Below are 13,412 nucleotides of genomic sequence, written 5' to 3'. Positions count from 1 at the left end.
ACAATGATGGGATTAACTTCTCCTTGAAACTGGGTGAAATAGAGAACAATGATGGGATTAACTTCCCATTGAAACTGTGTGAAATAGAGAACAATGAGGGGATTAACTTCCCATTGAAACTGTGTGAAATAGAGAACAATGAGGGGATTAACTTCCTATTGAAACTGTGTGAAATAGAGAACAATGAGGGGATTAACTTCTCCTTGAAACTGGGTGAAATAGAGAACAATGAGGGGATTAACTTCCCATTGAAACTGTGTGAAATAGAGAACAATGAGGGGATTAACTTCACATTAAAACTGGGTGAAATAGAAAACAATGAGAGGTCACCCCTTTAGATTAGAGGAAAGGAGCTTCCATTTGAAGCAGCGTAGGTGGTTTTTCACGGTGAGGGCAGTGAGGTTGTGGAATGCCCTTCCTAGTGATGTGGTAATGGCAGATTCTGTTAATGCCTTTAAGAGGGGCCTGGATGAGTTCTTGATCAATCAGAATATTCAAGGCTATTGTGATACTAATATCTACAGTTAGTACTAGTGGTTGTATTTATAGTTTATGTATGTGAGTGTATAGATTGGTAGGTGTGGGTTAGGTGTGCTGGGTTTACTTGGATGGGTTGAACTTGATGGACACTGGTCTTTTTTCAACCCTATGTAACTATGTAACTATGTAACTATGTAACTATGATTAACTTCTCTCTGAAGCTGGATGAAATAAAAAACAATGAGGGGATAAACTTCTCCTTGAAAACTTGTGAAATAGAAAACAATGATGGAATTAACTTCCCTTTGAAACTGGGTGAAATAGAAAACAATGATGGAATTAACTTCCCTTTGAAACTGGGTGAAATAGAAAACAATGAGGGGATTAACTTCCCTTTGAAACTGGGTGAAATAGAAAACAATGAGGGGATTAACTTCTCTCTGAAGCTGGATGAAATAAAAAACAATGAGGGGATTAACTTCTCCTTGAAAACTTGTGAAATAGAAAACAATGATGGAATTAACTTCCCTTTGAAACTGGGTGAAATAGAAAACAATGAGGGGATTAACTTCTCTCTGAAGCTGGATGAAATAAAAAACAATGAGGGGATTAACTTCTCCTTTAAAACTTGTGAAATAGAAAACAATGATGGGATTATTTTCTCCTTGAAAACTTGTGAAATAGAAAACAATGAGGGAATTAACTTCCCATTGAAGCTGGATGAAATAGAAAACAATAAGGGGATTAACTTCTCCTTGAAAACTTGTGAAATAGAAAACGATGAGGGGATTAACTTCTCCTTGAAAACTTGTGAAATAGAAAACAATGAGGGGATTAACTTCTCCTTGAAAACTTGAGGAGGAGGTCCTCCTCTGATGAAGCGCCATACAGCGCAAAACGCGTTAGGAGAGTGGGTGGTATGAGGCACTGGGATGCACCTGTCGTTTTTGTTATAGTATGATTTATATGTTAGTTTTTGTTTTATTTATTTGAGCCAATAAATGTTGTGGTTTTTATTCCATTGAAATTTTTGCTGATTAATTAACTTCTCTGAGGGGATTAATCTTCTTCTGAAAGTTCAAGGACAGGCTGTCACTGACTATTCTCTTCCTCTACTGTTCTAAGCCTCCAAAGGACTCAATGGTACTTGACAGATCAAATTTTCTTTTGACAAAATTTTTTTCGGGGAACAATAGCGAAGAAATCCATTGGTAAACCTCAACATTATCTAGAAGTAAGAAAGAACCCGACTTTATCTCAAAATGGCTTAGTAAATGCGTCCCTTCATGTTACCCCCCCGCCATAGAAATCGAGTTAAGAATTCACTGCAAAAAAATCTGAATGTCATTATTCTTTTTACTAAACTCAGAAGTCGGTTTTTGAGAAAGAAAATGTCGGTTATCCGATAACATGTACAAAAAAACGTAGCCACGAGATTAGCATCACACATAATATATAGTACAATAAAAACAGCCAAAAAAAGTATTTATAACACATAAAATATTACTGGACGACAATCAAAATGGCTCAGTAACACATGTTATGGCACGATACGTATCACAATCCCTTTCGTTCCCAGTCGGAGCACAAATGGCGACCGGTACTCTTTACATTCCCCATTTATATACATTTTCTGCATTTCTGCTTGAGTTGCCTTGGTCCCGTCACATGTACAAAAATACGGCAATGGGTATTTGTAATGTTTTACATTCAAGGAACAAAGAGCATAGACCATTTATCGCATCACCCACTGATCGGCAGATACTTCGTAAAATGTCGATATTTTCAAATACCGTGTTAAATTCTCACTAAAAATAAACTAAAATATATATATCTATAGACATCTCCAGTGTTCTTTCTTCTGTTCTTCTGTATCTGAATTTATAACTAGGCTATTGTTAAAATGACCCTTCTGCATTGTATAAAGTGTAACATTGACATCATCGCGGTTGGACATAAGAAAATATGTACTGGCTGTGACTCTGAATAACAAGGCAAAGTTATAGAACTGTCAGAAAATAGGCATTTCCGTCTTAATTGTTTATATTTGTGAAAAAATATTAATTGGCAATATAGTTTTTTTTTTCTGTTCGCTGTTGCTGTGAAGTGCTCCAGTGTCCCAATATCACACCGTGAAGGCTGGTGCCTTAATATTGTCCATGAGATCTTCATGACGATATAGTGGAACATTTGGATTGTCCACCTTGTGTTCCTCAAACCATTGGAGGAGATGACTATGTTTAGATTGTCCACCTTGTATTCCTCAAGCTGTTGGAGGAGATAACTGCCATCATATGAAAACAGCTTGGGGCTGGAGGTTGGTTCCTCAAGCCTTTGAAGGAGACAACTATGTTTAGATTGTCCACCTTGTATTCCTCAAGCTGTTGGAGAAAATAACTGACATCATCTGAGAAAAGTTTGGGGCTACAGGTTGGTTCCTCAAGCCGTTGGGGGAGATGACTATGTTTAGATTGTCCACCTTGTATTCCTCAAGCTGTGGTAGGTGATAACTGACATCATCTGAAAACAGCTTGGGGCTACAGGATGGTCCCTCAAACCGTTGGAGGAGATGACTATGTTTAGATTGTCCACCTTGTGTTCCTCAAGCTGTGGGAGGAGATAACTGCCATCATTTGAAAACAGCTTGGGGCTACAGGTTGGTCCCTCAAGCCTTTGAAGGAGACAACTATGTTTAGATTGTTCACCTTGTATTCCTCAAGCTGTTGGAGAAAATAACTGACATCATCTGAGAACAGTTTGGGGCTACAGGATGGTCCCTCAAGCCGCTGGAGGAGATGACAATGTTTAGATTGTCCACCTTGTATTCCTCAAGCTATTGGAGGAGATAACTGGCATCATCTAAAAATAAATTGGGGCTACAGGTTAATTCCTCAAGCCGTTGGAGGAGATGACTATGTTTAGATTGTCCACCTTGTATTCCTCAAGCTGTTGGAGAATATAACTGCCATCATCTGAAAATAGCTTGGGGCTACAGGATGGTCCCTCAAGCCGTTGGAGGAGGGGACTATGTTTTGATTGTCCACCTTGTATTCCTCAAGCTGTTGGAGAAGATAACTGCCATCATCTGAAAACAGCTTGGGGCTACAGGATGGTCCCTCAAGCCGTTGGAGGAGATGACTATGTTTAGATTGTCCACCTTGTATTCATCAAGCTGTTGGAGGAGATAACTGACATCATCTGAAAACAGCTTGGGGCTACAGGATGGTCCCTCAAGCCGCTGGAGGAGATGACTATGTTTATATTTCCAGCTTGTATTCCGCAAGCTGTTAGAGGAGATAACTGCCATCATCAGAAAACAGCTTGGATCTACAGGTTGGTCCCTCAAGCCGTTGGAGCAGATGACTATGTTTAGAATGTCCACCTTGTATTCCTCAAGCTGTTGGAGAAGACAACTGACATCATCTGAAAATAGCTTGGGGCTACAGGATGGTCCCTCAAGCCGTTGGAGTAGATGACTATGTTTAGATTGTCCACCTTGTATTCCTCAAGCTGTTGGAGGAGATAACTGACATCATCTGAAAACAGCTTGGGGCTACAGGATGGTCCCTCAAGCCGTTGGAGTAGATGACTATGTTTAGATTGTCCACCTTGTATTCCTCAAGCTGTTGGAGGAGATAACTGACATCATCTGAAAACAGCTTGGGGCTACAGGATGGTCCCTCAAGCCATTGGAGGAAATGACTATGTTTAGATTGTCCACCTTGTATTCTGCAAGCTGTTGGAGGAGATAACTGACATCATCTGAAAACAGCTTGGGGCTACAGGATGGTCCCTCAAGCCATTGGAGGAAATGACTATGTTTAGATTGTCCACCTTGTATTCTGCAAGCTGTTAGAGGAGATAACTGCCATCATCTGAAAACAGCTTGGGGCTAGAGGTTAGTTCCTCAAGCAGTTGGAGGAGATGACTATGTTTATATTGTCCACCTTGTATTCCTCAAGCTGTTGGAGGAGATAACTGGCATCATCTGAAAACATCTTGGGGCTACAGGTTGGTCCCTCAAGCCTTTGAAGGAGACAACTATGTTTAGATTGTCCACCTTGTATTCCTCAAGCTGTTGGAGAAAATTACTGACATCATCTGAAAACAGTTTGGGGCTACAGGATGGTCCCTCAAGGCGCTGGAGGAGATGACTATGTTTAGATTGTCCACCTTGTATTCCTCAAGCTATTGGAGGAGATAACTGGCATCATCTAAAAACAGTTTGGGGCTACAGGATGGTCCCTCAATCTGTTGGGGGAGATGACTATGTTTAGATTGTCCACCTTATATTCCTCAAGCTGTGGGGGGAGATAACTGACATCATCTGAAAACAGCTTGGGGCTACAGGATGGTCCCTCAAGCCATTGGAGGAGATGACTATGTTTAGACTGTCCACCTTTATTCCTCAAGCTGTTAGAGGAGATAACTGCCATCATCTGAAAACAGCTTGGGGCTACAGGTTGGTCCCTCAAGCCTTTGAAGGAGACAACTATGTTTAGATTGTCCACCTTGTATTCCTCAAGCTATTGGAGGAGATAACTGGCATCATCTAAAAACAGTTTGGGGCTACAGGTTAGTTCCTCAAGCCATTGGAGGAGATGACTATGTTTAGATTGTCCACCTTGTATTCCTCAAGCTATTGGAGGAGATAACTGACATCATCTGAAAACAGTTTGGGGCTACAGGTTGGTCCCTCAAGACATTGAAGGAGGTGACTATGTTTAGATTGTCCACCTTGTATCCCTCAAGCTGTTGCAGGAAATAACTGCCATCATCCGAAAACAGCTTGGGGCTGCAGGTTGGTCTGAGGCTATCTTACCATAGTACCAGAACACCCACATTATATTTATAGACTACAGGTATGGGAATCTAGTATCTAGTCATCCAGAAATACAGCAAAACTATCTCTCAGACAAAGTCATCTCCAATTTTCATCGATTTACATCGAAATTCCATTGAATCCTTTTTACCATCTATATGTCGGTTTAAGGCGTGGTGTTCCACATTATGGTAAGACCCCCCTTATCTCAACCCCCCCCCAGGTCTCGAGCTTTCTGTATAATAGATCCCATACCTGTACCCAACGTTCCATCTGTACGACCCTGCATCCACTAAAGTAATCAGTGCAATCTATGCATGTTCTATGTTAAGTCACTTACTTCACATTTTTCAATTTATTTACAAAGTAGAAATAAAAAAAGTTCTTCCCTAATAATAAAATATCTACTACACATCTAGTGCCACATATAGAAAGACAAGGCAAACAAACATTACTTTTTTTGTTTTTTTTTCTACCAAGCTATAATACACGTCGAGTGACGGCCACACTTTGTTATGGCACATAAGCTTCTCTCTAGTGACTGTGCCTATCAACTTGAAGAGGAGAATATTTACATTGATATTAGACCGCGACTACCAGTCTGAGACATCGTGGCTGACTACCAACCCCGACTGATAATACCAGCAATGGAGGTAGGGGAATGACTGGCATAAAATGGCTCCTTTCGTGGAATACTTGGAAAATGAATGCCCTCTTTCACAAACATTGTTACTTTTCTACCCCTCAGCTTCTCATCGTTGGGTTGTCCATTTTTTTTTTTTGCCCTACTGCTCATTTTGGAATGAAAAGTAAAATGTTAAAACTAAAGGAAAAAGGGATAAAACGGAACTCAATCTTGGGATATGGTTAGACGGTTTGAGGACTCATGTCCCCAGGTTCTCTGCGTTTATGCTGGACATCCGAATCTGTGAGCTGCTCTTGCTCAGAATGGACAGTTGTGTCCCTCCGTTCACTCCGCTGCTCGCCAGAGACGGATGGCGGTGTTTGAAATCCACAGCAAAGTACCGGTTGACTTTCCAACTCCTCCATTTCCTCTTTATTTCTGATTGCACCTTTAGGGAGAAACTTTAAAAGGTCATTTTTTATGTACTTTGCTGTAATGGAACGGTAGACATATAAGTAACAGGACATACACATGTACAAATATTTCAATTCCATTTACATCGTAAAGGTTCAGATTGAAAGCAATTTTTTGTGACACTTTAAAGGAGAAGGAAAGGTAAAAACTAAGTAAGCTTTATCAGAAAGGTCTATGTAAATACAGCCATAAGCACTCACATAAGTCCTCTATCAAAAGAAACACAGGATGTCTTGTCTCCTTTTTTGTAAACATGTTCTCCAGTATCAGACTTCCTCTCCTTCTGGTTCGGGACACAAGTCTGCTCAGTTCTCTCCCTCTCCCCCTCCCTTCTCCTGCTCCAAACTAAGTAAGCTTTAGCAGAAAGGCCTATGTAAATACAGCCATAAACACTCACAAAAGAAACACAGTCCTCTATCAAAAGAAACACAGTATTTCTTGCCTCCTTTTTTGTAAACATGTTCTTCGGTATCAGACTTCCTCTCCTTTAGGGCTCTTTCATGTTTGGGGCATGAGTCTGCTCAGTTCTCTCCTTTCTCCCTCTCCCCCTCCCTTCTCCTGCTCCAAACTAAGTAAGCTTTATCAGAAAGGTCTATGTAACTACAGCCATAAGCAAATTGATTAAGGTGTGCTACACAATGGACAAACCGGCTAGTTGTAGCCCCAGGTGCAAGCTGAACCCTCAGCCAGGGTAAAACAATATCCAGGATAAAATGAAAAAACAGCAGCACTCCGGAAATGTTGTAGAAAAAAGTGACTTTACTCAAGTGCACTTGAGTAAAGTCACTTTTTTCTACAACATTTCCGGAGTGCTGCTGTTTTTTCATTTTATCCTGGATACAGCCATAAGCACTCACAAAAGAAACACAGTCCTCTATCAAAAGAAACACAGTATGTCTTGCCTCCTTTTTTGTAAACATGTTCTTCGGTATCATACTTCCTCTCCTTTAGGGCTCCTTCAGGTTTGGGGCACAAGTCTACTCAGTTTTCTCCTCTTCCCCTCCCTTCTCCTGCTCCCTCCTCCCATAAGAATGCATAAGAACTCACTCCCCCCTCCCTTAAGAATGTGCGATCTGAACTTCCAATGGCTATAACTGCAGCAGGAAGCTGTGAAGACCAAGCTAAAATGGCAGCTACTATCTTAAACAAACGGAGGGAGCTTCTAGGGCTGGTATGGTAAATCTTTCTGCAGAATAAATATAGTGTTCTAGGTGTGTTCTAGGTGACACTATTGTGGCTAATATATTTGCAATAAAATGCCAAAATGCCTTTCCTTCTCCTTTGAATACATTTCTAAATAGATAAAATGGAATTTTGAATTTTTTAAAATCACATCATTTCTTTTGAAATCTTTAATAAATAAAGCTATTTCTATTCAAAAAGGGTCACACTAAAGAGGAGGCGGCTTATTTATCAAAATTTGAGTTTAACAAAAAAAACACAAGCGGGGGGGGAATTTAAACAAAATTTGTTACTTTTGACTCTGACTCTAATAAAAATTTGGAACCAAATAGAGGACACAATTTAATGGGGGAAAGGTTGTATTCATTCAAAATATTTGTGTTCACATTTTTTCACCAAATTTGATTTTTGATACATTTTTTGCAAACATTTTTGTAATTTGAATATATTTATTCAAATTTTATTTATTTCATTTAATATATAGATTGTAAAGTGGTTTTCCCTTGGGTGGGCCCTGCACCCCCAGTGTTAGCCTGCCGGCCAGAATTATTTGTGAACAAGTAGTAATGGGCGAAATAATTCGGAAGGCATCGAAAGTCTCAGTTATGGGGAAAGACTGGCCCAGTTGGGTTTGTTTATACTGGGGAAGGGGCGCTTAAGGGGGATATGATGAAATTTAGTAAAATCCAATCTACTTATAGATCAGAAAAAAATTGGGTGCATTTCACAATTTAATTTATTAATAATAAAAATAATAATACTACTACACGTATCAGACCCATTATCTTTCTGTAATTTGGATCTCTAAAAAAAATATTTAAATAGTAATTAAACCCAATAGGATTGTTTTGGCTCAATAAGGGGTAATTATATCTTAGTTGGGATCAAGTACAGGTACTGTTTTATTATTACAGAGAAAAGGGAATCATTTAACCATTAAATAAACCCAATAGGGCTGTTCTGCCCCCAATAAGGGGTAATTATATCTTAGTTGGGATCAAGTACAGGTACTGTTTTATTATTACAGAGAAAAGGGAATCATTTAACCATTAAATAAACCCAATAGGGCTGTTCTGCCCCAATAAGGGGTAATTATATCTTAGTTGGGATCAAGTACAGGTACTGTTTTATTATTACAGAGAAAAGGGAATCATTTAACCATTAAATAAACCCAATAGGGCTGTTCTGCCCCCAATAAGGGGTAATTATATCTTAGTTGGGATCAAGTACAGGTACTGTTTTATTATTACAGAGAAAAGGGAATCATTTAACCATTAAATAAACCCAATAGGGCTGTTCTGCCCCAATAAGGGGTAATTATATCTTAGTTGGGATCAAGTACAGGTACTGTTTTATTATTACAGAGAAAAGGGAATCATTTAACCATTAAATAAACCCAATAGGGCTGTTCTGCCCCAATAAGGGGTAATTATATCTTAGTTGGGATCAAGTACAGGTACTGTTTTATTATTACAGAGAAAAGGGAATCATTTAACCATTAAATAAACCCAATAGGGCTGTTCTGCCCCCAATAAGGGGTAATTATATCTTAGTTGGGATCAAATAATAATAATAATAACATATCTTACCTCTCCATTCAGGAAGCAATACAGAATTGCCACAACAAAACCCTAGGTAAGAAAGATAAAATATATATTTAAGGGGAATCCTGGAACCCAAATACAGCCAATAAGCAATAGGGGTTCAGGTTTGAATGGGACCCTCGCAATTCACTTACCTGAAATGAGCCGAGACCCAATTCAAACACAAGTCTCTCTCGCTTGCTGACATTTTCCGGGGAGAAGGCGAATACGGTATAGTGAATTCCAAACAGCGGGATGAGCAGCAGGGTAGAGCGAGCCAACCTCCTGTCACGGAAAGGGATATCATGGTTGTGACTCATTCTTATTGGCTAAAAATGTTCATATCATGTGTTTAAAGGAGAACTAAAGCTTAATAAAGGTAACGAATGCTACAGCTTGAGGTCTGGACATCTTTACTTGAACAAGTCAATGGCATAACTAGAGTAAGTGATGGACAAATCTGTCCTGATTGGCTTCAGCGAAAAATTTGTAAAAAATCAGCGGATTGGCAAAAATGTTGCGCGTCAAAAAAATTGTTGCATGTCATTTTTTTGACGCGCATCATTTTTTAAATTCGCCAGGCATGGATTTGCGGCGAAGGTCCACGTTTCGCCATTGGCAGATTGTTCCGCAATATGGCGATAAAATTCACTGCGTAAAAATTTGGTGTGCAACAAAAAATTGTTGTGCCAAATTTTTCAACTGTGAATTTTGTCGCCTGTTTCGCAAAATAATCCACCAATGGCGAAACACGGACATTCACCACGAATCCATGCCTGGTGAATAGTGATGAGGGAATATGTTCCGTTTCGCCTTGCCACAGAATTCTCAAAACGGCAAGAAAATTCACGAAACGGTGAAAAATTCACGAAACGGTGAAAAATTCACAAAATGCATTTGTGGCTCAATTTTTTTGACGCCAGCGGTTTTTTTTTTACGCCCGCACTTTTTTTATGCGACCGTGCCAAATTTGATGTGCAATGATTTTTTTTTTTACGTTTCGCAAAACAATTCGCCAATGGCAAAATACGAAAATTCGCTGTGAATCCATGCCTGCCCAAAAAAATTCACTCATCACTACTGGCAAACTATTTCTCCCATCACTAAACTAGAGCAGTAAAAATCTGTGTATCTAAAGATGCCCCCAGTAGCCCCCATTATCTTTTATGTTGATTGACAGCTTCTATGGCAGATAACCCTCACTTTCTGTTAATGTTTTGACGATTCCCAGCAGCCCAGAGCTCACTGAGCACGTGCAGTGCCACTGGCACACATTAAATGGCCTAACCAGATCCAAGATGGGGAGCCGCTGGGGGCAACTTTAAAGGCCTGGATCATTACTGTTATAGGGCTGCTGAACCCCTGGGCTGCTACCGTAGTCAGTATATAATATACAGCATTTCTACCCACATTCTGTTTAAGACTCTAGCTCTCCTTTACACTTTATCAATAACATTGATTTTACAAATCATCAAATATTTTAACATCACCCCAAATATTATTAAATAGTTATAACTAGTAATGAGCAAACCTGTCCCGTGCCTATTTTGACACGGCCACTCCCATATTGATGCGACTGTGCCTATTTTGCCGCGACCATCACTAGTTATGATTTATACAGCGTTATTTGTGCAACAATCAAATCTCCCCATTTAGAAATGAGTAAATTCCCATACAATTCTTATATACATTGCAGCTATGGGACCATAAACACATTTATATTTAACAACAAGGTTTCCTGTCCCCTGACCCAAAGCTCAGTAATGTACAATAGGTATGTAGGGCCTGTGCTGACCCAGTGGGTCTGTAAACTAACTAATTCGCGCGTAGATCGGGCCTTAGCTGGCGCCAAATTTTGACCTCTCACCCCAGACCAGCAGATACATGGCAGCCAATCAGGCAGCTCTCCCTCCTGGACCACCCCCGGACCACTTCCTTCCATATATAAACCGAAGCCCAGCAGCCATTTTACATTCTGCCTCTGTGTGCTTGAAGCGATAGTGCAGGGAGAGAGCTGTGCATTGATTTGAGGGAGAGTTTAAGTAGGTTTTCTGGCTAGTAATCTACTACTGCTCTGTATTTGTGTGGGGAGAGGAGCTGTGCATTCATTTGAGGGAGAGTTTAAGTAGGATTTCTGGCTAGTAATCTACTTTCTACTGCTCTGTATTTGTGAGGGGAGAGGAGCTGTGCATTGATTTGAGGCAGAGTTTAAGTAGGATTTCTGAATAGTAATCTACTTTCTACTGCTCTGTATTTGTGTGGGGAGAGGAGCTGTGTATTGATTTGAGGGAGAGTTTAAGTAGGTTTTCTGGCTAGTAATCTACTTTCTACTGCTCTGTATGTAGCTGCTGTGGGCAGCTGTCCTGCTGATCTCATCTGCTGACTGCTGCAGCTCCGTCTGTGTGTGTTGGAGACAGGCGTGCTGCTCATAGTAGTGCACCAAACACGTTACACATAGTGACATTGCATTGCAATAAAATCACCTGAGTGACGTTTTTCCACCAGCAATAATATATTCCGTATCCACTACTGTATATGTTGCCCTTGCAGGCCTTGTTGCCCGGTGTCTTCAACCAAGTGCCACCTAGCTGTGTGAGCTTTTTCACAATTTGTCTAAATAACAATAATAATTCCGTGTCCAGAAACATCACAAAAGTTGTTGTTGTTTTGTAAAAATAAAAAAAATGCCAGGCAAAGGCAGGCCACCACGCAGAGGCACTAGGGGCCGTGCTGCTATGATATCCTGTGGCCCTAGGAAATTGCCCAGTGTTCCGAAGGCACTTACCCTGAACTCCCAAAATGCTGAAGAGGTAGTTGACTGGCTTACACAGCACACCCCATCCTCTACCGTTTCAAACTTTGCCACAACATCCTCATCCTCCTCTGCTAAGGACACCCCACCTACCACTTCCTCCACCACCACCGCCCCTTCTTCACTGGAGTCAGAGGAGTTATTTACTCATGAGTTTGTTGAACTGAGTGATGCGCAACCATTATTGCCAGAAGATGAAGGAGATGAGGACGTTACACCAGATATCATAACTCAGGCAGGCAACACAACAGAGATGGACATAAGGTGTGATGAGGTCCCCGCTGCTGCTGTCTTCTGTGAGCTGTCAGAAGAAATTGATGCATCTGAGGAGAATGATGATGAGGAGCTTGATGTTTTGTGGGTGCCCACAAGAAGAGAGCAAGAGGAGGATAGTTCAGATGGAGAGACGGAGAGTCAGAGAGGCAGGAGGAGGATAAGACTTAGAAGAAGCAGGGACAGCTCCCAGGGAACAGTAGGGCAACAACATGAATCAGCACCTGTGGTCAGCCAGCCAACGCACCCGCCAGCTTCTACTGTTACCGCTAGAAAGCCCGCATCAAAAGGCTCAGCAGTGTGGCATTTTTTTAATGTTTGTGCCTCTGACAAAAGCGCTGTAATTTGCAATGAGTGCAGTCAGAAACTGAGTCTTGGGAAGCCCAACACCCACATAGGTACAACTGCTATGCGAAGGCACATGAACGCCAAACACAAAGCACTATGGGAGCAACACCTCAAAGGCAGCAGCCAAACTCAAAGCCACCCTCCTTCTGGTCCAGCATCTTACTGCTCTACCTCTGCTGTCCTTGACCCGTCTCAACCACCCTCCACTCCGCCTTCCACCTTGACCACCAGTTCCTGCTCATCTGCCCCCAGCCAAGTTTCTGTGAGGGCCATGTTTGAGCGTAAGAAGCCAATGCCTCCGAGTCACCCCCTTGCCCGGCGTCTGACAGCTGGCTTGTCTGTGCTCTTAGCCCGCCAGCTTTTACCATACCAGCTGGTGGACTCTGAGGCCTTCCACAAATTTGTAGCAATTGGGACACCGCAGTGGAAGGTACCCAGCCGCAATTTTTTTTCCCAGAAGGGAATACCACACCTGTACCAGCATGTGCAGAGCCAAGTCACCGAATCTCTGTCATTTAGTGTTGGGGCAAAGGTCCATATGACTACTGACACATGGTCCTCCAAGCATGGTCAGGGCAGGTATGTCACCTACACTGCCCACTGGGTGAATCTGGTTATGGCTGGGAAGCAGGGAATGCGTGGTTCAACAACAGTGGAGTTGGTGTCACCGCCACGGGTTGCATGCGGGTCTGCCACCACCTCTACTCCTCCTTCGCTCTCTAACTCGTCTTCTAACTTGGCTTCTTCCTCGGCTTCTTCCTCCTCTGCTGCTGTGTCCTCCTCCACACCTGTGCACCCCCAGCTCCCCATAGG

At 41.5% G+C, this 13,412-nt stretch overlaps 1 protein-coding gene across 4 annotated transcripts in view; it reads right to left on the bottom strand.

Annotated features, from left to right (window-relative positions):
- Positions 1–1,818: 1,818 nt before the first annotated feature.
- Positions 1,819–13,412, bottom strand: part of adcyap1r1 (adenylate cyclase activating polypeptide 1 (pituitary) receptor type I) — a 150,722-nt gene continuing 139,128 nt past the window's right edge. For 2 of the 4 annotated variants that reach the window (XM_012964947.3, XM_012964948.3), the window contains 3 exons: positions 9,322–9,451; positions 9,173–9,214; positions 1,819–6,375 (listed from right to left, as the gene is read on the bottom strand). In XM_012964947.3, the coding sequence (XP_012820401.1) occupies positions 6,187–6,375; positions 9,173–9,214; positions 9,322–9,451 (361 nt within the window). In that variant the 3' untranslated portion in view covers positions 1,819–6,186. 4 annotated transcript variants of the gene reach the window in all.

Source organism: Xenopus tropicalis, chromosome 6, assembly GCF_000004195.4.
Source record: "Xenopus tropicalis strain Nigerian chromosome 6, UCB_Xtro_10.0, whole genome shotgun sequence".
Classification (NCBI taxonomy): domain Eukaryota; kingdom Metazoa; phylum Chordata; class Amphibia; order Anura; family Pipidae; genus Xenopus; species Xenopus tropicalis.
This window is presented reverse-complemented; position numbering and strand designations above follow the sequence as displayed.